Source organism: Epargyreus clarus, unplaced genomic scaffold, assembly GCF_041222505.1.
Source record: "Epargyreus clarus isolate Ecla_fem2 unplaced genomic scaffold, WU_Ecla_fem_2.2 ptg000009l, whole genome shotgun sequence".
In the NCBI taxonomy this organism is placed as follows: Eukaryota; Metazoa; Arthropoda; class Insecta; order Lepidoptera; family Hesperiidae; genus Epargyreus; species Epargyreus clarus.
Window position 1 is genome coordinate 13401273 of NW_027332217.1, and position 21796 is coordinate 13423068.

The following is a 21796-nucleotide window of genomic DNA, read 5'->3' on the forward strand; positions in this document are numbered from 1 at the left end:
AGTTCTTTAACGTTTATGAGATTTGGGTTTAGGAACTTGTATAAGCAAATTTGTTACGATCGTCCTTGTACACATCGTCACTGCACACGTCTTATAACTTGTCATTTATTTAAATTTTAGTTATAATAGCTAAATAACTCTCAATTTTCTTCTAATCGTTGTTTGTTTACAGTGTAATGACGTTCCGCCACAAAATGACACTTGACTGCCTGATTTAACGCGACGTTCCGTTCACCGTAAAGAAAGTTCGATTTTTATTAATGAATAGCCCTTTTTTCAAAAAAGTGATCAATGAAAGGCATATATAATACGTATACTAATTCATTAAAACACTTTCCCAAAAAGTGTCAAGTAGCCAATTATCTACATTATTTAACAGTTAAGTTGTTAATATGTTGTTAACACTCAATTATGAACAGTTGTCTGTAAACAGAAGATACTCTTATACTCGTATTCATAGACAACAAAAAACAATATTTATGACAATTACAACTGCCAATACTCAAAGTCAAAAGTCAAAACTAACATGTATAAAATAATACTCTATGGTCAAAACTGCCAAATGTCAGTTCATGACTTCATGTCTGCATTTAAGAGTTTAGTTTGTTTAATTTTTAATTGGAGAAAGAGAAAAAGTTAATAAGCTAAAACATAACTATAGTTAATTATTTTGTGTATTTTATCTTTACATTATATAAAACTGTGGAGCGACTTAACACAACAAAATGAATTTATTACTGTTATACAATTTACTTAGTCACTAAAATTGTATTAAACAGAGTCGTAATGCGGCGGTTGATTGTTTAATTTAGTGAATAAGTAAAAGTGAAGAGTGGTGTAAAATGGGAGACGTAACTTACTGCTCCGTGTGTCTGGCGACAGACGTGAAGATGTTTGAGATGAGCCCCACAGCGCTTAGGATTTATGAGGAGTTGGTAGCGATACAAGTAAGTGGTCATATCAGTTTTGTTCGACGCTGGAGACACCGACATTTGTTTCTGCTTCATGACAGCAGAGTAGGGTGCTATATTGTGATTTGATGGTAAGGTGGTCAGGGAGATACTTGATCAAGACATTCCAACTTAGCTTCCAGGACTGGCAACGTATCTGTCCGACCTCGGTAGGCCAGTCCTGAGCTAAACTCAGGTATAATAACGCGTTTAGATCAGTTATGGGTTTGCCTAAATACTGCAGTGCTTCAGGGATGTTCACAGAAGATAACACTATAATGCGCAAAAGAGCGGCATCCTTGTGGCCAAGGATACGTAAAAGCTCCAATAGCTTACAGCAAACTATGCCGAACAGGTGGGATGGGCCCATACAGAAATATTGGATGTCTTTACAGATGGCATCGTCGCACGTTTGCGCAAAGTAGTTTGTCCTGTCTTATTGATGTGTATTTGTTACTAACACTAGTTATATAATTGAAGTTGTTACTAACCCATCTATGGACACATCTGAAATATACGATTATTATTATTATAGAAGCACGGTTGGTTTTGACATCTGAATATTGTTGTTTAAGCCACTGAAACACTTGTATATGGCCTTAACCACCATAGTTAGGCATTCGCCTTATACAAAATTATCACGAAGTCATCCGATCCTGCACCGCCACTGTGCCGTGGGAACGCTGACTCCGCACCACCGCTCCGTTCCCATCCATCATCATCATCATCATCCATCCCGAACATGGGAATTCACTCTGGGCACTAACATTGCCCCAGCAAGTCACTTAGGATAGTTAGTTATAATTTAGGTTAGATTTAATCCAAAACTTGTAATATTCGGTATTGATTAAATACATGTATATAAGTAATTCGGTCTTTCAGTATCCTGGCTGCTGCATCCCGACGCAAAACATAACTCACTTAATAATTCTATTGTATTATGTTTACTGAAGCAAAAAATCAAATGTTGAGATTCTACATTTATATAATTTATTGTTTTCACAGAATACTATAAGTATAAAACAAATGTATGCATGTTATGAATGTGCATACTTGTTGCATAAATATGCAGAATTTAAAACAAAATGCCACAAAGCATATGGTATTCTTCAGAGTTTTACAGAGGTAAGTCCTCCCTTTATTTTTCGTATCAAGTCTAATGAAAGCACATATATATTCTAATGAGATTTTGCCCGTGACTTCGCTCGCATTACGAAGTAATATTTTCATCTCCTATTTTATCCCCTTGGGGGTAGAAATGATCAAAATCCTTTCACAGCTGATGCCTACATCATAACATCTATCTGCATGCCAAATTACAGCCCGATCCGTCCTGTGGTTTGGGCTGTGTGTTGATAGATCCCTATAAGTCACTTTTGAGTTATAAATATTTAGATTAGATTTCACCGGTTCATATACAAACATTGGTTTCATTTTTAGGTGACAGTGGATAATTTAAAAAGCATTGATCGTAAGCAAAGTAAGTTGGAATCAAAACTAACTACAGTAGCATGTGTTGCAGCTCATTCCTACCTACCTGATAAAAACAATAAGCTTCACTCCCCAGATAAGATGTTTATTATTGAAAAAGTAAAATCAGAATCCTTTGTAGATAGTTCAGAAGGGCAAGAGATAGAATATGATATTTACATAAGTGAAGAAATGCAATCAAGTAACAATGAAACAGGTATTATTGAAGATACTTTAAACAATGATGACCATAGACAAGTTAGTAGAGATAATATGAAAACAGAATTTATTCAAGACTATACACAACAAAATGCACTTAAAAATCACTTTCAGAGTGGCAATATGTTAGAAGTAAATAGTCTTGAAAATGAATATACAAAGAAAGATGATGCTGCAAAAATTATTTCAGACGATGTAAAGATGGAATTAGATGTAGAAAGTATACATGACCATGATAATCCAAATGATGTACTATCTGAAGATAAGGTGGACTTCGACAGTGATACTGATGATTCAAATGCATTCTCTGATGGTAAGGTAGACTTTGACAGTGATAGCGACGAGCTGAATGAAATTCTAGCCAGATATCCCCTTCCAAATTGTAGTTATATTAGATCAGAATCCAAAAAACGTAAAATTAAAAGTCCAGCACATAATAAGGTTACAAGGAAACGGAAGAGTGAAATCAAAAAGGATTTAGAAAATATTAAAGTCAAATCAGTGAGCTATATAAATAAAAAGCAGCTCACGAAAATATTGCCTCAAAGAAACAAAACCAAAAGCGTAAAGGTATTCAATAGGGATAAACGGGATCGTCGTTTCACATTTGATCCGAATAGTTTTAAAGATTATGCAACAATCATTACATTGACTCCTGAAGATGCGAGGAAGGAAGTGCTTTTAAGAAAGGAGTCAACTAATTACAAACAATCAAAGTACAAGTGTGAATTGTGTTATCGAGGATTCCTCACTCCAGCTACATATGAAAACCATATGAATAAACATACTTTGGTAATTACATTTCATTCTCTTACTTTTCGTTAACAAAACATTTTGGTACTTCTTTTTTCCTCAAACAATATTTTATGATTGATCTTAAAAACGAAAGTCAATCGGACAAGTGCGAACTAAACTCGCGTGAAGAGGTTTCCATACAAATTTACAGTGTTATGTAAGTGGAAAACTTGTTCTTCCATATGTAATGTACGGAAAAATATGTTTCATCATCAACCAATTATTGTCCCACTGCTGGGCACGGGTTTTATCTCAGAATAAGAAGGATTAGGCCATAATCCACAGGGCTGACCAAGTACGTATTGGTAGACTTCACATAACTGTTGAAACATTTTTTTTAAGATTTCTCAGGTATGCAGGTGTCCTCGCGATTATTTCCTTTAACCAAGTGATTATTATTTTCCAATTCGCACATAACTTTGAAAAATCAGAGGTTGGCCTGGGATTTGTACCTTGGACCCCTCGTTCAAAAGGCTGAGTTTCTTAACGGCTGTCACTGCTCACGAAATATGTTTACCAACTAAAAATGTATAGTGATACATCCACATCAAAGACGATCTTCATCCATCCGTTTAATAGAGGAAATCTATTTTATATCAAAGTTGGTATGTTAAGAAATCGGCTTCATCTATTAATACAAGTACCAGAGGACTAACTTATTTATTATTTGTATAGTAATTGGACAAGTAAGTTTTTTATTATTTGTCTGCGACATTACACATAAACTTATAAATATATTATTATAAATTTGAGAATGGTAATTTTTCGTCTTCTTTCTCGAAGATTAAAGATAAAAAAAATATAACAAAAATATATATAAGATCTCCACAAAACCCCTTTTATTTGATATGCCACACGATGCAGTTTTACAAACATTTTTTTTTTATTTCACATTTCGCCCCCAAAAACTCACTCCCCCATTCAAAATTCAGTTCTTGCGTTATCCCTTCATCTTTGGGTTACAGAAAGAAATACGAGTATGAAATTGGATACTCGGAACTAATTTGGTCCGGTAGTTTGGGAGCAAAGTGGCTGTGGCAGACGGACGGACAGACGCACGAGTGAGATTATAAGGGTTCTTTTTTACGATGTTTCGTACGGAACCCTAAAAATACTTAAAATTTTATTTCAGATTACTTAAAAAGTAGGCTAAAATAACAACGAAAATATATTTTAATGTAGAAACATGCTTTATTACTTTAAACAATATAGTCTTGCAATTTTTCTTTGTTTCGTGTAGAAAAAATTCGTGATTATGCTACAAGGAATAGTAAATGAATTAAAATATAATTAGAACAACCTTCTGTAATCTCATACATATTGTTTCAGGAACATGGTTCACATGAGTGTGAATTCTGCCAAATGAGATTTAGCAAAAGGTGCCTTGCAAAACATCTCCTCGCATGCCACTCACGGAAATTCCTCTGCGAGATTTGTCCTTACATATGTTACAGCCCGTAAGTTTTTGAAATAGGTACTACAATTACATGAAGTTTGTCAGATAATAGGCCAGTTATGCTTTGAATATTTAAAAATGTGGTATTGCAACAGTAAAGCATTATATACAATTGTAATATATTGTATCTTTCTAACGTTTGTGTGTATTTTATGTTTTAGTATCCAAGCTAAAAATCATATGAATTCACATAAAGGCAAGACATATCCGTGTAACGAATGTGGGGAGAAATTCAAGTAAGTATACTTTACTTATATTATCACGCTTTTTTCCATCTCTCCTTAATGATTTTTGATTTGAATGTAATACATACAGTGAAAATTTATTTGGGAATGTATAATGTAAAGGAAATTTGTCATTACAGTCCCTATACAGTTTATGTTTATGATAATTATTTGTACTTTCAGGCTCCCACACAGTCTATTAAGTCACACACATTTGAAACATTCCCTTGAGCATGTGTGTGATATCTGCGGCAGTACGTTTGGATCCAAGCATGGATTGCTAGGTCATAAAAAGAGAAGTCATGCGAGGGTAAGTGTATTAAGATAGTATTGATAATCATAAAATACAGAAGGTGGTGGAACCCTTTGTGGTTCGACTCCGGCGGCACCACCGCCACACCTATTTCTACCTAATAACAGCAGTGTTAGGCGCTGCTATGTTCCGGGTTGAAGGGTATGGTAAGGGAGACAGACTTTTCCGAGGTGTTCCAGCTTAATCCTCAGGGGTAGCGGCACATCTGTGGCCGACCTCAGGTAGGAATATCTAATCCTATCTGGGGTTACAGATGTCTATGGGCGACAGTAGCCACTTAACATCAGGACTGCATGCTCGTCTGCTACTCTTATATTATAAAAAAAAACATACAATTATGCATATATATATATATATATACAACTAGCAAACCCGGCGAACTCCGTTTCGCCACAAGCTTAGTTTTTTGGAACATTTCGTTTGGGGATTAAAAGATGAAGAAAAAATATTTTTTTTGTTTTATATTTGAATGTGTAATTTAGTTGAACTTTATTTGCCCTAAATTATTGGATATGTGTCTCGTTTACACGATGCATGATATTGCTTTTTCGCTAAACGACAACGTCTCGTGATGTAGTTGGATCGCCAACAATAATTGCAGCAACATCATCAACGATGGGTGCATTGAATCTTCGCTCATGTTCACCTGTTGGGGTACGATCCGCTCTTATGACAAATTTGCGCGTATCCGATGACATTCGTTCCAATGCAATTTTGAACATATTAACCACAGCGTTATTAGCGTGAAAAAATGCTTGCTTCAATAATTCGTCTCTTTAACTGTTGTGTTACCTGTATATTGCACCGCACATTCAGCTGATCCACCATCGACGAAATGAAATATATTTGCAGAAATTGATGCGGTTCATCTGGTGTTGGCACCATCGAACCATGCAAATGATATATTTGTCCTTGTATCCGTGATGGCAAACAATTAAGATAGCATAATTAATTAATTTATTTTTGAAGAATACGGTGTGACCTCTGATCGTGTGGTGGTGTAGTGTGTGGTGTATGTGTAGTTGTTGTGTTCCAATTGATTGTGTTGGTGTGTGTGTTGTAATTTTTACCTTTCAAGTCGGCATGAAGCCGACTTCTCGAATGACATTAGCTCCAAAGGAAGTCAAGCGAAAGCAGTTATTGTATTTAAGGATGCTTTGAAGAAAATGGTTGGAATCGGGATCAATTCCATCGAACAATGGTTTCAGTGGCTGTGGTGGTGTAAGTAATGGATCCAGTTTGACTTTTCCACTTGCGCAGCACAATCCAGCCGTTTCTCCTTCAATATCTAAATTGTCATCATCACTGTAGTTCGCAGTGTGATCATATTGGAATGCCAAGCGATTGTATGATGCCAATGATCTTCGTGTGCTCACAAGTTGTCTCAATCGGGCATTATCTCTTATTATATTTTGTCTCTCTTCGCTTAAGTTCTGTGAATACACTTGTTGCTGGCTTGCATATCTCGTGCGGCGGCCGATGCTCGCACGTCGTTCTCTCGGCATTTTGGACTATGGACAGACTGGTGAATTTAACCTCAAAAACACGATCCACATAATTTACACAGTTCAACTTACCACCTTAAGGACAAATGTCTGCTGTTGAAGTTGAATAAAAATTTGCACAATACGCGTAATTGATTTGATGGTTTCCAATTGAACTGAAAGAACGCGCGCATAATAATAAATGTCACATGAAAGCTGTCAAACAATGTATCACGCACCTGCGCCATCTACTTAAAATGAAACGTACTTATTTGCGTGAGGGATACTCACACTCCACGTACTGGTGCCGTTGTAGTACATGCTATGTATCAGTGATGGCGCTATATGTGAAAAATGATTTTCCCTGTTTTCCTGCTTTTCTCTTAAAAATTTTCCTGATTTTTTTTTGTTATAAACCTCACGGAGCCCAAGACCTTTCCAACAAATGCAAAACCGTGGAAATCGGTTCCTGCGTTCTGGAGTTATAGCGTCAGGAAGGAAAACCCGACTTATTTTTATACAATAGATTTTATCTATATCAATTTATTCACCCGTGCAGGTAGGACATGCCTCCCGACGTAGAGCTGGGGGAGGAAAGATCCGTATTTTATGTAGTTGTAAGGAATCTTCAGTGATTGAGATTATCATTGATTGGGCTGGTGTTGTAATAAGTAGCTACTGACGCGCGTGGACATGTGTAACCAACCCCAGATGAAATTAGATTCCTATTTAAGTTCGACCACACATGCCGTTACCCCTGAGAACCAAGCAGCAATTCCTCGGAAATGTATTTCTCCCTTATCACATCGCATGGCATATACATTCTTGGATTGTCCAGGCTTACTAAATTACGACCTTTTCGATCTGTAATTGTATTAGATGATACTTATATTGGTACAGAAATTAAGAATTTCATCTTATCGATCATATGTTCCTTAATTGATTCCTAGATTGAAAATTATTTTTCTACTTTTTAACCGACTTCAAAAAGGAGGTGGTTATCAATTCGGCCGGTATCTTTTTTTTTAGTTTATTTTATCATAAAAGCTTGTTTTTTAGTTTTTTGAACTATATTTATTTTATATTGGCATATAATTTATTTTCGTTCGCAGGTAGTCAACGAGCATCAAGGCCCCAGATGTGAGGAATGCGACGTGCATTTCGCTACGGAAATGGCGTGGAAGAGACATCTGGTGCTCTGTTCTAAGCATAGTGTTAGGTAAGTCATAACATATCATCTATATCCTCGCTGGCCAAGTGAGTATTGGTAGACTTCACACACTTCAGATTATTTTTATATAACGAAAGGTCGAGTTTCACTTAGCTATCAATGTTATTTTACCACGCTTTTATAAGCTTGGGTGGTAACTATGTATGTATGTAACAGAATCTTTGAACTCGATTTGTACACATTTTGAACGGTCCGATTAATTTAATAAAATTGAACAATTATTAAGAACCGATGACAATACTCGATTTTATAGTTTTATCCCATTCTTCTCATCAGGATCGTCAGGAATCAGGATTAACAATTTTCCTTGTGCGATTTTAGCGTGGTTTTTTAGTTTGTAAACTATGTATTACTGTTATGTATTACGGAATATCTTCTCGTCCAAAATTTCTCAGTGCCTGAAGTCGAAACTATTCGAGCAATGTGTGTTGCCAGTGATGACCTACGTCGCTGATACGTGGTCCTTTACTGTAGGCCTCATCCGAAAGCTCAGAGTCGCTCAGCGGGCTATCGAGAGAGCTATGCTCGGTATTTCGCTACGAGACATGGTTCGAAATGATAAAATCTGTAGACGAAAATCCGTAGACGAACCAAGCTTACCGACATAGCTCTCAAAATTAGCAAGCTAAAGTGGCAATGGGCCGGCCACATCGCTCGGAGGACCACGTGTAGGCAAAAGAAATTCAGGCCTTCCCCCTGACCAGGTGGACCGATGACCTGAAGGAGACGGCGGGAAACCGCCGGCTTCAAAGGGCACGGGACCGGATGGAGTGGCGCCAATTAGGGTAGGCCTATGTCCAGCAGTGGACCTCAAAAGGCTGATGGATGGATGGATGGATGGAAACTATGTATAAATATTCAACCCCATTATAACAGTAAAATTGTCGACAGCAACGGTTGCAGTATATGCGGCGATACATTCCCGGACGCGGCCAGTCGGAGGGCACACATGAAGGTACACGGGCCGCAGTCCACCTCCGTATACAACCTACAACGGAATCAGCATGATATGGACCTAGATAATATTTGCAAATATGTAAGTAAAATTCTATTATCATCATCATCATTAACCCATTACTGTCCCACTTCTGGGCACGGGTCTCCTCCATAATGAGAAGGATTAGGCAATAGGTAGATTTCACATACATTTTTTTTCATAAATCTCTCCTCACTATGTCTTCCTTCACCGTTTTAGGAAATGCTAAATAATTTATAATAATAATAAATAATTATATCAGTGTGGCGAAGACCAAAGTAATAGTGGCATGGACATCGTCAATCTATTACTGTCCCACAGCTGTGCACGGCTCTATAAGTGAGAATGATTTATACTGGTTACTTCATGCCTGCGGGTCGAATGCATTGTAGGATCCGGCCTACAGCATGTTGTAGATGGCGGCAACATTTCGAAAACTCAAGACTAATACAGACGTGCCTGGGAGTCGAATCTCGTATCCCCAGAACGGCCCCATAACTTGACTAAGGAGATAAGTAATGCCGTAAGTCAATCTTACCATGAAAGGAGAGCTATGTGACAGGAATGGGTTAACAAAGAAAGGAAAGGCCCGCCATAACGAGTGTTTGTCTATGTCTATGTTTATATTTTCAGTGTGAAGTACAACTATCAAACAGCAGGGAATACAAACAACACATGACAACAGAACACCCACAATCGGACATCGCCCAGGCGATAATGAAAATAAAACAAAAATATGTGTGTGAGAAATGTGGGAAGACGTTTAGAGTGAGTATTTATAATCTTGTATATAAAATTCACGTGTCACAATGTTAGTTACCGTACTCCTCCGAAACGGCTTTACCGATTTACACCAAATTTTGTATGCATATTCAGTAGGTCTGAGAATCGGCTACTATCTATTTTTCATACCCCTAAGTGATAAGGGTTGCTCACTCTTAACATTTTTTTATATATATGGCAACACAACGTTTGCCGGGTCAGCTAGTGTTTTATAAAATAATAAATCAGTGCTTTTGGCAAAGGGGATATTTCTTAAGCTACATGATCATGCCTGAGAAACAGCAGTGCCCTCGGCTCTATCTCAATTTGGGGCTTGTATATAATGCAAGATATTTAGAAAACTTCGTTATTCTGAACCCTTCAGGAAGTTAATTAACCAAAGCATGAGAGGTTGCAAATGTCTATGGGTAAAATATTGTGTTTACAATCTAATGTTTACAAGGTGGTAGAACTCTTTGTGGTTCGACTCAGGCGGCACCACCGCCACACCTATTTCTACCTAATAACAGCAGTGTCAGGCGCTGCTGTGTTCCGGGTTGAAGGGTGTGGTAAGGGAGACATACTTTTCCGAGGCGTTCCAGCTTAGTCCTCAGGGGTAGCAGCGCATCTGTGGCCGACCTCAGGTAGGAATATCTAATCGTATCTGGGGTTGATTGCAGATATACATGGGCGGTAGTAGCCACTTACCATTCAGGTGGACTACATGCTCGTCTGCTAACCTTATATTATAAAATATTATTTTTTTGTCTTAACTTGCAGCAACTGTGTTTCCTGCAACTACACCAACATAAACACACGGGAGAAAAACCGTTCAGTTGTACGGAATGCGACAAGAAGTTCTCCAGCCTGAAGGCGGTGAAAGCGCACGAGTCGGTCCACACTAAGATATTCCCGTACAAGTGTCATATCTGCGATAAGGCCTTTGGTGATAAGGCAATAATGACTAAGCATGTTAAGGTATGTTTTAATGAAATATATCAATATGTATCGTAATAAAGTTGTTGATGGATTGATTTCAACAATACAATACTTTAAAAAAAAAATTATTGATTTTATTGTTATTTATATAACCTTAATATAATTGCGGGCGGCAAGAGTGGGAGCTCGAACAGTACGGCCAGCGACCGCGGGAAGGACGGCGGTGTGTGTGGTCGCATACCGTCGTATACACCAGACGGTATGGTGATTCAATCTCACCTGGGGGGCTACTACTATCTCTTAAAACAATTATTTTTATTATTTTAATAATTTATTGAAATTTCGTACCACGACCTCGTTAAAGTATGATTGTTTTTGTAACATTACAATAAGCAGTTTTATATTCTCGGTCGAAATTATTCATTCTTTTTTTTTGCAAGATAATCAACTTTTTAAGCAAAATATGACAATTTCAGTTGGTTTTATACAATGGATAGGCGAAAAATGAATAAGGTTGTAAGTTTGTTCAACTGCGTATGACGGAATATTTTACCGTTTTAAGGTCGTGGTACGAAACAAAATAATTTGATGCAATATTGAAATTAAAGTTTCCTGAACTATGATGGCTTTTAAAAGATGGCGATAGGCCCCTGGGCGGAGCCCAACGAAGCAGTTATACCTCTCATTTCAGAATTCGTAATTCTATGGAAGTACCATTGATATTTGATTGCACATTTGTATTTCAGTATCACTTGGAAAAGCGATCCTTCAAATGCTGGGGTTGTGACAAAGCTTTCCTGTTCAAATATGAAATGAATAACCACGCACAGTACGTACACAAGAAAGTGCCCTGGCCGAAGCGAGATCGATCCAAACGGGGCTCCGATCTTAAAGGAATAAACGAAAAGTTATCAAAATAATACGAAAATATTGTATTTCATTTGTAACAAAAGGACGTCGGAGTACGAAATTCACAAAATGTTATATTTTTTGTCACAAGAAATAAAATAAATGGCGTTTTATAAGGAAACATTGTTTTTCATTGGGCTTAACTCTTGACCTGTTAAATGGATAAATAAAGGAAATTCATTAAAGGTTACTCATTTTTTTTTGCCTTAATTAATAAAAAGTAATTCGCTAAGAACGAGTCTAACTTGAACATGGAGGCTTCCGTACCGTAAAATGTTCATTATTTTTTACTTATTCATTTTATTATATTATTTTAACAATACTTATTATATGAAACAGCGGCTTCTAATCAAGCCTAAAGAACTACCATACTAATATGCCACTATCACTATTTTCTGACAATGTGGCTTTAAAAATAAATCTCAATAAAAAATGTACCTATTCGTTGTACTTAATTCTTCTTATTTACTTTTGCTGCAAGCATTTTTATGACACGTGTTTTTCATTATTAGTGTATTTTACTATTTTCAATAAAAATAAAGAAAATAATGCAGGAACTCATTTGTGGTCACTGATCTAAGAAATTCAATTGTAAGGCATGGCAATAAAGTTATGAATTAAAAAATAATTTAATTAATTATTGTAATTAAGTATTCCATAAATTAACTTGGAGGAAGATTGTCATTCAAGTGTGAGTGTAGTTTTTAAACAAAACGGACTTATAAAATGACATTAAAGACTTAACTAACAACTGTCTATATTATTGAACCTGAGTTTTGAACACTCTTTTATTATGAATAGTTATCTGTAAACAAAAGATAGTCTGTATGTATATGCAATATTCATAGACAATAAAAAAATAATATGACACTGCCATCTGCCAAAACTCAAAACTGCCAAATGCCAGTTCATATAGGAGTGTAGGTGTTCTGTGGTTCATACTTCATGTCTTCCCATATATTATTTACTCTTTGTTCATGTCTTAGCTCATGAGTTTATTTATTTTTTAATTGGAGAAAGCGAAAAAGTTAATAAGGCAAAACAAAACTATAGTTGTATTATTTATTTCATCTTTGCATTATATCAAAGTGTGCAGTGACTTAATAAAATGAATTTATTATTATGATACAATTAACTTTGTCCCGAACATTGTATTAAACAGAGCCGTAATGCGGTGGCTGATTGTTTAATTTAGTGGATAATTAAAGGTGAAAAGTGGTGTAAAATGGGAGACGTAACTTACTGCTCCGTGTGTCTGGCGACAGACGTAAAGATGTTTGAAATGAGCCCCACAGCGCTTAGGATTTATGAGGAGTTGGTATCGATACAAGTAAGTGGTCAAATAAGATATGTTCGACGCTGGAAACACCACCGCCTCACTTGTTTCTGCTTCATGACAGCAGTGTAGGCTGTGATGTGATTTGAATCGTAAGGGAGATACTTGATCAAGGCGTTCCAACTTAGTTTCCAGTAGTGGCAAAGTATCTTTTCGATCTCAGGTAGTCCAATCCTGTTTGGAATGATAACAGGTGCCACGGCAAGTTCCACTTACTATCAGGTGGACTGCATACTACGTGAACATGATGATCGCATGATCAATTTAATATGAAGAATTAATAAGTTATGTATACCAAAATAATTCTCTTGTATTGTGTTTACTAAAGCAAAAAATCAATTGTCAAGATTCTACATTTATTTAATTTTTTGTTTTCACAGGATACTATAAGTATAAAACAAATGTATGCATGTTATGAATGTGCATACTTGTTGCATAAATATGCAGAATTTAAAACAAAATGCAACAAAGCATATAGTATTCTTCAGAGTTTTACAGAGGTAAGTCCTCCCTTTTTTGTATTAACAACCAACTACATACCATACTATGCCTTGCTCTAAATTAATGATAATTTTGGGGTATCAAGTCTAATGAAAGCTGTGCACATGCATATATATATTCTCGTTCATAACCGTTTTATATACAAACATTGGTTTCATTTTTAGGTGACAGTGGATAATTTACAAAGCATTGATCGTGAACAAAATAAGTTGAAATCAAAACTAACTACAGTGAGATGTGTTGCAGCTCATTCCTACCTACCTGACAAAAACAATAAGCTTCACTCTCCAGATAAAATTTTTAGTATTGGAAAAGTAAAATCAGAATCCTTTGTAGATAGTTCAGAAAGGCAAGAGATTGAAGAAGAAATTTATATAAGAGAAAAATTACAACCATGTAACAACGAAACAGGTATTATTGGAGATACTTTAAATGAAGATGACCATAGAGAATTTAGTAGTGATAATATGAAAATAGAATTCATTCAAGACAATACACAACACAATGAACTTGAAAATCACTTTCAGAGTGTCAATATGTTAGAAGTAAATGGTCCTGATTATGATAGAAAGAAAGATATTGCTGCAAAAATCTTTTCACACAATGTAAAGATAGAATTAGAAGTAGAAAGTATACATAACCATGATATTCCAAATGATGTACTATCTGAAGATAAGTTGGACTGTAGCAATGATAGCGATGATTCAAATGCATTGTCTGATGATAAGTTAGACTTTGATAGTGATAGTGACGAGCTGAATGAAATTCTAGTCAGATATCCCATTTCAAATTGTGGTAATACTAGTGCAAAATCCAAAAAACGTAAAATTAAAAGTCCAGACAATACAGCACGAAATAAGGTTACAAAGAAACGGAAGGGTGCAATCAAAAAGGAATCAGAAAATATTAAAGTCATATCAGTGAGTGATATAAATAAAAAACAGCTCTCGAAAAAAGTGCCTCAAAGAAACAAAACCAAAAGCGTAAAGGTATTGAAAAGGGATAAAAAGGATCGTCGTTTCTCATTTGATCCAACAATTTTTAAGGATTATGCAACTATTATTCTATTGACTCCTGAAGATGCACGGAGGGATGTGCTTTTAAGAAAGGAGTCAGCTAATTACAAACAATCTCTGTACAAGTGTGAATTGTGTTATCGAGGATTCATCACTCAAGCTACATATGAAACCCATATGAATAAACATAGTTTGGTAATTAAATTTCATTCTCTTACTTTTTATTTAAAAAAGATTTTGGTATAGGCCTGAACTAGAGTCACTCCTTTTTGTTCCCATACATAATATTTTACAAGAGGTATCCTTCTAGTAAGAAATGAGTTGAAATTGATCCTAAAAATAAACTACTTAAATTTTGATTTCAGATTGGTTTTTAAGCAATAGTAGGCTAGAATTACAATGAAAATAGAAACATGCTCTATTAATTTTAACACTATTTTCTCGCAATTTTTCTTTATTTTTGTGGAAAAAAAATTTTATTGATTCTGCTACAAGGAATAGTAAAATATACATCCATACATATTATTTCCAGAGATGTACAAAATGGTTTTAAAAAAGCAGTTAAATACAAAATTCTTTTCAGATTTACTATATCAAATGCAAAATACCAAATAGTTTCGCGTTTTGTATTTCTAATGCTAAATGCAAAATAGGTATTTTCAAAATAAAATACCTTTTGTTCAAATCGAATGATATTTTTAATTATTTTAGGTATAATAATATACAAGGTAATAAGGTAATACAAAATAGGCATTTTGTATTTGCATTTTAAATAAATCGTATCTCTGATTATTTCAGGAATATGGTTCATATGAGTGTGAAATCTGTCAATTCAGATTTAGCGGTAAAAAGTATCTTGGACAACATCGCCTCGCATGCCACACACGAAAGTTCCTCTGCAAGATTTGTCCTTACATCTGTTATAGCCCGTAAGTTTTCATGTACTAAAATGACATGAAGTTTGTCCGATGATAGGCCAGCTATGCTTTGTACCTGTAGTTCCGGGACCAGAATACGGCTACAGTATCCCTTGCCTGTCGTAAGAGCCGACTAAAAGGGGGCTTCCAGGGTTGCGGGCGGCAAGAGTGGGAGCTCGAACCGCCCGGCCAGCGGCCCCGGGAGAGACGGTGTGGCGAGCGTGACTCTCACCTGGGCGGACCCCGATGGGGCAACGCGCTAAGAGGACTCCGGTTGCGTTCCTCTGGAGATACCGGAGTCCTCTACGCAGCGCCGAAGACGGTCACCGGGGGGGTTTTAGTGCGGTAAGAATCCCACATAACGCTGCGTCGCTCCCACGGCATAGGGTACCTTTTGAAGGTTTCCCCCTCGTAAACAAACAAAAAAAAAAGCCAGCTATGCTTTGAATATTTAAAAATGTAGTATTTAAACAGTGAAGCATTATATACAATCGTAATATGTATTTTTGTAACGTTTGTGTGTATTTTATGTTTTAGTATCCAAGCTAAAAATCATATGGATTCACATAAAGGCAAGAAATATCCGTGTAAGGAATGTGCGGAGGTATTCAAGTAAGTATACTTCAAATTTTATATTATCATACTTTTTTCCATCTTTCCTTAGTGATTTTTAGTTTGAATGTAATAAATACACTGAAAACTTTAGTGTGTACGAGTCTACTATACTTGAGATTCTTTTTATGAAATGTAAAGTATTTGGGAATGTATAATGTAAACGAACTTTGCCTTTCAAAAATGTTTATGATAATTATTTTTACTTTCAGACTCCCAAACAGTCTATTAACTCATACACGTTTAAAACATTCCGTTGAGCTTGTGTGTGATATCTGCGGCAGTACGTTTGGATCCAAGCATGGATTGCAAGTTCATAAAAAGAAAGTTCATAAGAAGGTAGGTAGGTATATTAAGGTAGCCTTGATAATCAGAAAATACATACAACTATTTATGTCTATATACTTTTACCTATATCTATTCACGTGTGCAGCTAGGACATGCCTCCTGGCGTAGAGCTGGGTGAGAGTTATAAATAACCCGCCTAATAAATTTCTGCCTATCAAAATCGAAAGTTGAGAATTTCTTATTGGCAGAAATTGCCAAATTTCGATCTTTGGTAGGCTAAATATGTGATAGATTGGTTATTAATATCGGGTTTAAATTTATGTTCGCATATAAGGTTAGGTTAGGTTAGGTTAGTTATAATTGCATTTATATTGAAATTAATGATCTACATTTGAATTTATTTCCGTTCCCAGGTAGTCAACGAGCATCAAGGCCCCAGATGTGAGGAATGCGACGTACATTTCGCTACGGAAATGGCGTGGAAGAGACATCTGGTGCTCTGTTCCAAGCATAGTGTTAGGTAAGTCACAATATACCATATCTTCTATACCCTCTGTATTTATTATTTATATTTTGTTTAATAATATCTACATATTATGAAATTAAATTCCCATCATTAAGTATACATATTATACAGGTCTGCGGTTTATTGCCTAAACCTGTATTTTTTTCCATTTTACTTGTTTTGTCAAGTATTGCGTTCGACATGACAGATACAATCCACTTGTGTGCCTGTCTGTCTGTCTGTCTATCTGTTAGTCTACCCTGTAACATTATTAATCATCAACCCATTACTCTCAGAATGAGAAGGGTTAGGTCTAAGTTTACCGCGCTGGCCAAGTGAGTTTTGGTAGACTTCGCACACCTTTGACATTTTTTTTTACATACCGAGAGGCAGAGTTTCACTAGGCTATCTGCTGCTTTTTTAAACTTCATTATAACAGTAAAATTGTCGACAGCAACGGTTGCAGTATATGTGGCGACACATTCCCGGTCGCGGCCAGTCTGAAGGCGCACGTGAAGGTACACGGGCCGCAGGCCAGCTCGATATTCTACCAGCAAAGCAAACAGCGTAAGATGGAGCGGAAGACCCAACCTATTAATTGCAAACATGTAAGTATATCAGTAGCGAAGACCATAATTCTAAGACATGGACATCGTCAATTTATTACCGTCCCATAACTGGGCACGACTCTACAAGTGAGAATTATTTTTACTGGGAATCGCATGCCTGCGGGTCGAATGCGTTGTAGGATCCGGCTCACAGCATGTTGTAGATGGCGGCAAAATTAAGAGAGACGTGCCTCGGAGTCGAATCTCGGATCCCCGAACGGCCGCTTAACTTGACTAAGGAGATAAACTAAGTTATAAGTTGTAGTCTTACTATGAAAAAAGAGCTATGTGACAGGAATGGGTTAACAAAGAAAGGAAAGGCCCGCCATAACAAGTATTTGTCTATATATTTTCAGTGTGAAGTACAACTATCAAACAACAAGGAATACAAACAACACATGACAACAGAACACCCACAAACGGACATCGCCCAGGCGATTATAAAAGTGCAACAAAAGAAGTGCGTGTGTGAGATATGTGGGATGATGTTTACAGTAAGTATTAATAATGTGTTATCAAATAATAATTCAGTGCTTTTAGCAAAGGGAACTTCCCATAAGTTACATGATCATCAATTTGAAGATTGTATATAATGCAAGATATTTAGGAAATGTGGCGACCTCCCGCTACTCGTCAAGAGATGGCGCCACGAGTATTCTGAATCACGCTATCGAAGTTTTCTAAATATCTGGCATATATGCAAGTTCCGAACTGAGACTGTCGGAGCACGGCCGCTCCCCGGGCATGATCACCTAGCCCGGCGGGAGATCTCCGTTTTCCAAAGAAACTTCGATATCGTGATTCAGAAAACTTGTGACGCCATCTATAAAGCAGAAAGTTGTCAGTAAGTTGCAGAAAATCGCTACAGGGTATAATGATAATATATATAATATATACGGTGCATACCACGTAAACTACGGTACGCAATATATAATGCATTAGTTAAACCACATCTATCCTATCTCATTGAGGTCTGGGGTAGCTCGGCAAAAACAAGATTAGAGGTACTCCAAATTTTACAAAATAAAATATAAAAATTACTTTTTAATTATCACTACCTGACGCCTACTAAAACAATATATACTGAAACAAAAATAATGAATTTAAAAAAATTATACATTTATAATATCTGCATTTTTGTCCGCAAAACACTTAATAGGAATATCCACACTAATATAACGTTCACTAAGCAAAAACAAGTCACCAATCGCAACACTCGTCGAGCGAGCTTCATTGTCCTACCTAAGACTCGAACAAATTACGGTAAAACAATGATTACCTTCGAAGGAGCACGAATTTATAATAAAATACCCTCATCTATAAAAAATGTGAATTCATTTGACGTATTCAAGAGAAATCTATACCAATACCTAATACTGTAGTGCTATACATTTTTAATTAACATTTAACATTTTTAACGAATACGTCAGGTGTATAGAATCTTTTGATAAAGCGCGACGACGAAATGATTGTATTAACTTACTATGTTCTCATGTAAGTGACAACTGTCTTTATGAGAATAAATTTCTTTAAACCTATGATAAGTTCATAATAAGTGACATATCACATGTGTTGCTAACCTTGAGGAAGTTAATTAACCAAAGCGTGACAGGTCGACCTCACACAAAATTTCAACCCGATTTTGGGTTATTTGGAAATATCTATGAGCAAAAATATCTGAAACAAATATTGTAAACACACTTTACATTGCAGCACCCATGTTTCCTGCAAGCACACCAACGTAAACACACGGGGGAAAAACCGTACAGTTGTACGGAATGCGACAAAAAATTCTCCAGCCCGATGGCGGCGAAAGCGCACGAGTCGGTCCACACTAAGATATTCCCGTACAAGTGTCATATCTGCGATAAGGCCTATGGTGATAAGGGAAGACTGACTAAGCATATTAAGGTATGTTTTAATCTAAAATATCAGTATATATGGTAAAAAAGATATTATATAAAGCTGTTGTATCTTTGTGTCCATAAAACTCTTAAAAATAGTTGATGGATTGACTTCAACGATACAATACTTATTATTTATTTATTTTATTGTTATTTATATAAACATAATATAATCTTCGACAAATAACAGCTTATTATTGATTTTTTAGGCAGGATTATTTTTGAAACTTCTAGTTGGAAAATCTTTGATTATAAATCGGTGTTTTAGTAAATTAGATGATGTCATCAATTTTATTTGATCAAATGTACATTGGACAAAGATATTTGATGAGTGGAATACCACCCTAATACGCATATAACTTCGAAAAGATAAAAGCTTGTAACATACTTCAAATTACACGTCTCACTTCAGAATTCGTAATTCTACTGTGGTACCATTGCCTTTTTATTTTAAAAAATATTTCACATTTGATTTTCAGTATCACTTGGACAAACGATCCTACAAATGCTGGGGTTGTGACAAAACTTTCCTGTTCAAATATGAAATGAATAACCACGCGCAGTACGTACACGAGAAGGTGCCCTGGCCGAAGCGAGATCGCGCCAAACGGGGCTCCGATCTTAAGGATTAACGAAAAGTTATTGGAATAATACGGAAATATTGTATTTCACTTGTAACCAATCTAAAGGACTTCGGAGTATGAAATCCATAAAATGTTACACTTTTTGACGCAAGGTATAAATAAATGGAGTTTCATAATAAGGAAAGATTGTTTTTCATTGGGCTTGACTCTTGACCTGTCAAAAGGACGAAGAAAAGGAAATTCATAAAAAGTTAGGTACTTATACTTTATGACATAATTATTTGTTAGTAATAAAATAAAAATGTATTCATGCTTATTAATACCAATTGGTGGTATTTAATGAGCAATTGATAGTTTACTTAGCGATTAACCGTCGTAGAGTCAACTTACCCTGATGATGCTCCGTTTTGGAGCGAAACACGTGTTGGTGGTGGTATGTATGGTGGTGTATATTTTTAATTTTTGCATCTGCATGCATCCTTTGAGAGGGGGAGGGTGGTACATACTGCATGGTTTAAAATATATACCATCATACATATTTGTAGCGGATTGTTGCGAAGTAGTTTTAATCTTAACTTAATTAATGAGAAATATTTGTTTAACAATATAAATAAATAGGTTTGTAATAATTATGGATAATGAACACAGACTGTGATAATGGGTATATTTTTTTTTTTTTTTTTTTTTTTTTTATAATATAAGAGTAGCAGACGAGCATGCAGTCCACCTGATGGTAAGTGGCTACTGCCGCCCATGGACATCTGTAATCAACCCCAGATAGGATTAGATATTCCTACCTGAGGTCGGCCACAGATGCGCCGCTACCCCTGAGGACTAAGCTGGAACGCCTCGGAAAAGTCTGTCTCCCTTACCACACCCTTCAAACCGGAACACAGCAGCGCCTAACGCTGCTGTTATTAGGTAGAAATAGGTGTGGCGGTGGTGCCGCCGGAGTCGAACCACAAAGGGTTCTACCACCTTCAAAATTTTATTTTACTAGGTATTTATTTTTACTAGGTTTGTGTATATATTTTCGAATAGAAATAGTTTCACCTGTAAGTTTTGTGTGAACCAATGTCTTCAGGGAAATTTGTATTTTCAAGAGGAATAAATTGTTTTTGTCCAAATAATTATAATCATATGAGGTATTTTATTTAACTTTATTTATTTGTGTAATAAATGATGAAAATAAAATTTTCTTTCTTACACATATATAGGAGTGTGATTGTAAAGTCTTAAAACATTTTGAATTATTATTAGGAGAAATCGTAAAACAAATTTGCCTTTTTATTTGTGAGTCATCTCCATCAGTTATCGGAGATTATAATAATTAATCTCTATAATATTAATAAATCTGTTGTATGTATCAATTAATGTTAATTATTAAAATATAATTTTAAAGAAAATCATAACATGTTAAATGAAATATGTATCTATAAACGTACCTATTCGTTTTACTTCATCCTTCTCATTCACTTTTGATTGTTGTATTTTAATTTGACATGCGTTTTTCAATGTTAGTACATTTTAAAACGGTGGTCACTATTTAAGACATGCGTTTTCACTTTCACTGCATTTTTTTAAGTTAAATGGAGTTTCATAATAGGAAAGTAAAACTTTCTTGTCTTTCTTCTTGTCCCTTCTTCAGATAAGGCTAGTCAATTTTAAACAAAATACGCTATAAAATTTAAAGACGTTGAGTCTTTAAATTTTATAGCGTTGAGTCTTTAAATTTAAAGACGTTGAGTCTTTAAATTTTGCGTATTATATTAAATTTTATAGTCTGGCCGCTCCAAT

General features: G+C 35.8%; 1 protein-coding gene across 1 annotated transcript; it reads left to right on the plus strand.

Moving 5' to 3' along the window:
* The first annotated feature begins 563 nt into the window (after positions 1–563).
* LOC140745156 (uncharacterized) lies at positions 564–20183 on the plus strand. Its single transcript, XM_073076927.1, has 22 exons — positions 564–947; positions 1956–2075; positions 2391–3431; positions 4764–4891; positions 5052–5126; positions 5298–5424; positions 8024–8130; positions 9034–9178; positions 9752–9886; positions 10661–10858; positions 11566–11736; positions 12924–13058; positions 13445–13564; positions 13730–14776; positions 15380–15510; positions 16036–16110; positions 16323–16449; positions 16812–16918; positions 17358–17511; positions 17868–18005; positions 19225–19422; positions 19895–20183. Exons 1-22 carry the CDS (start codon positions 843–845, stop codon positions 20045–20047), a joined length of 4737 nt encoding a protein of 1578 aa, XP_072933028.1. The 5' UTR covers positions 564–842; the 3' UTR covers positions 20048–20183.
* The last annotated feature ends 1613 nt before the right edge of the window (positions 20184–21796 follow it).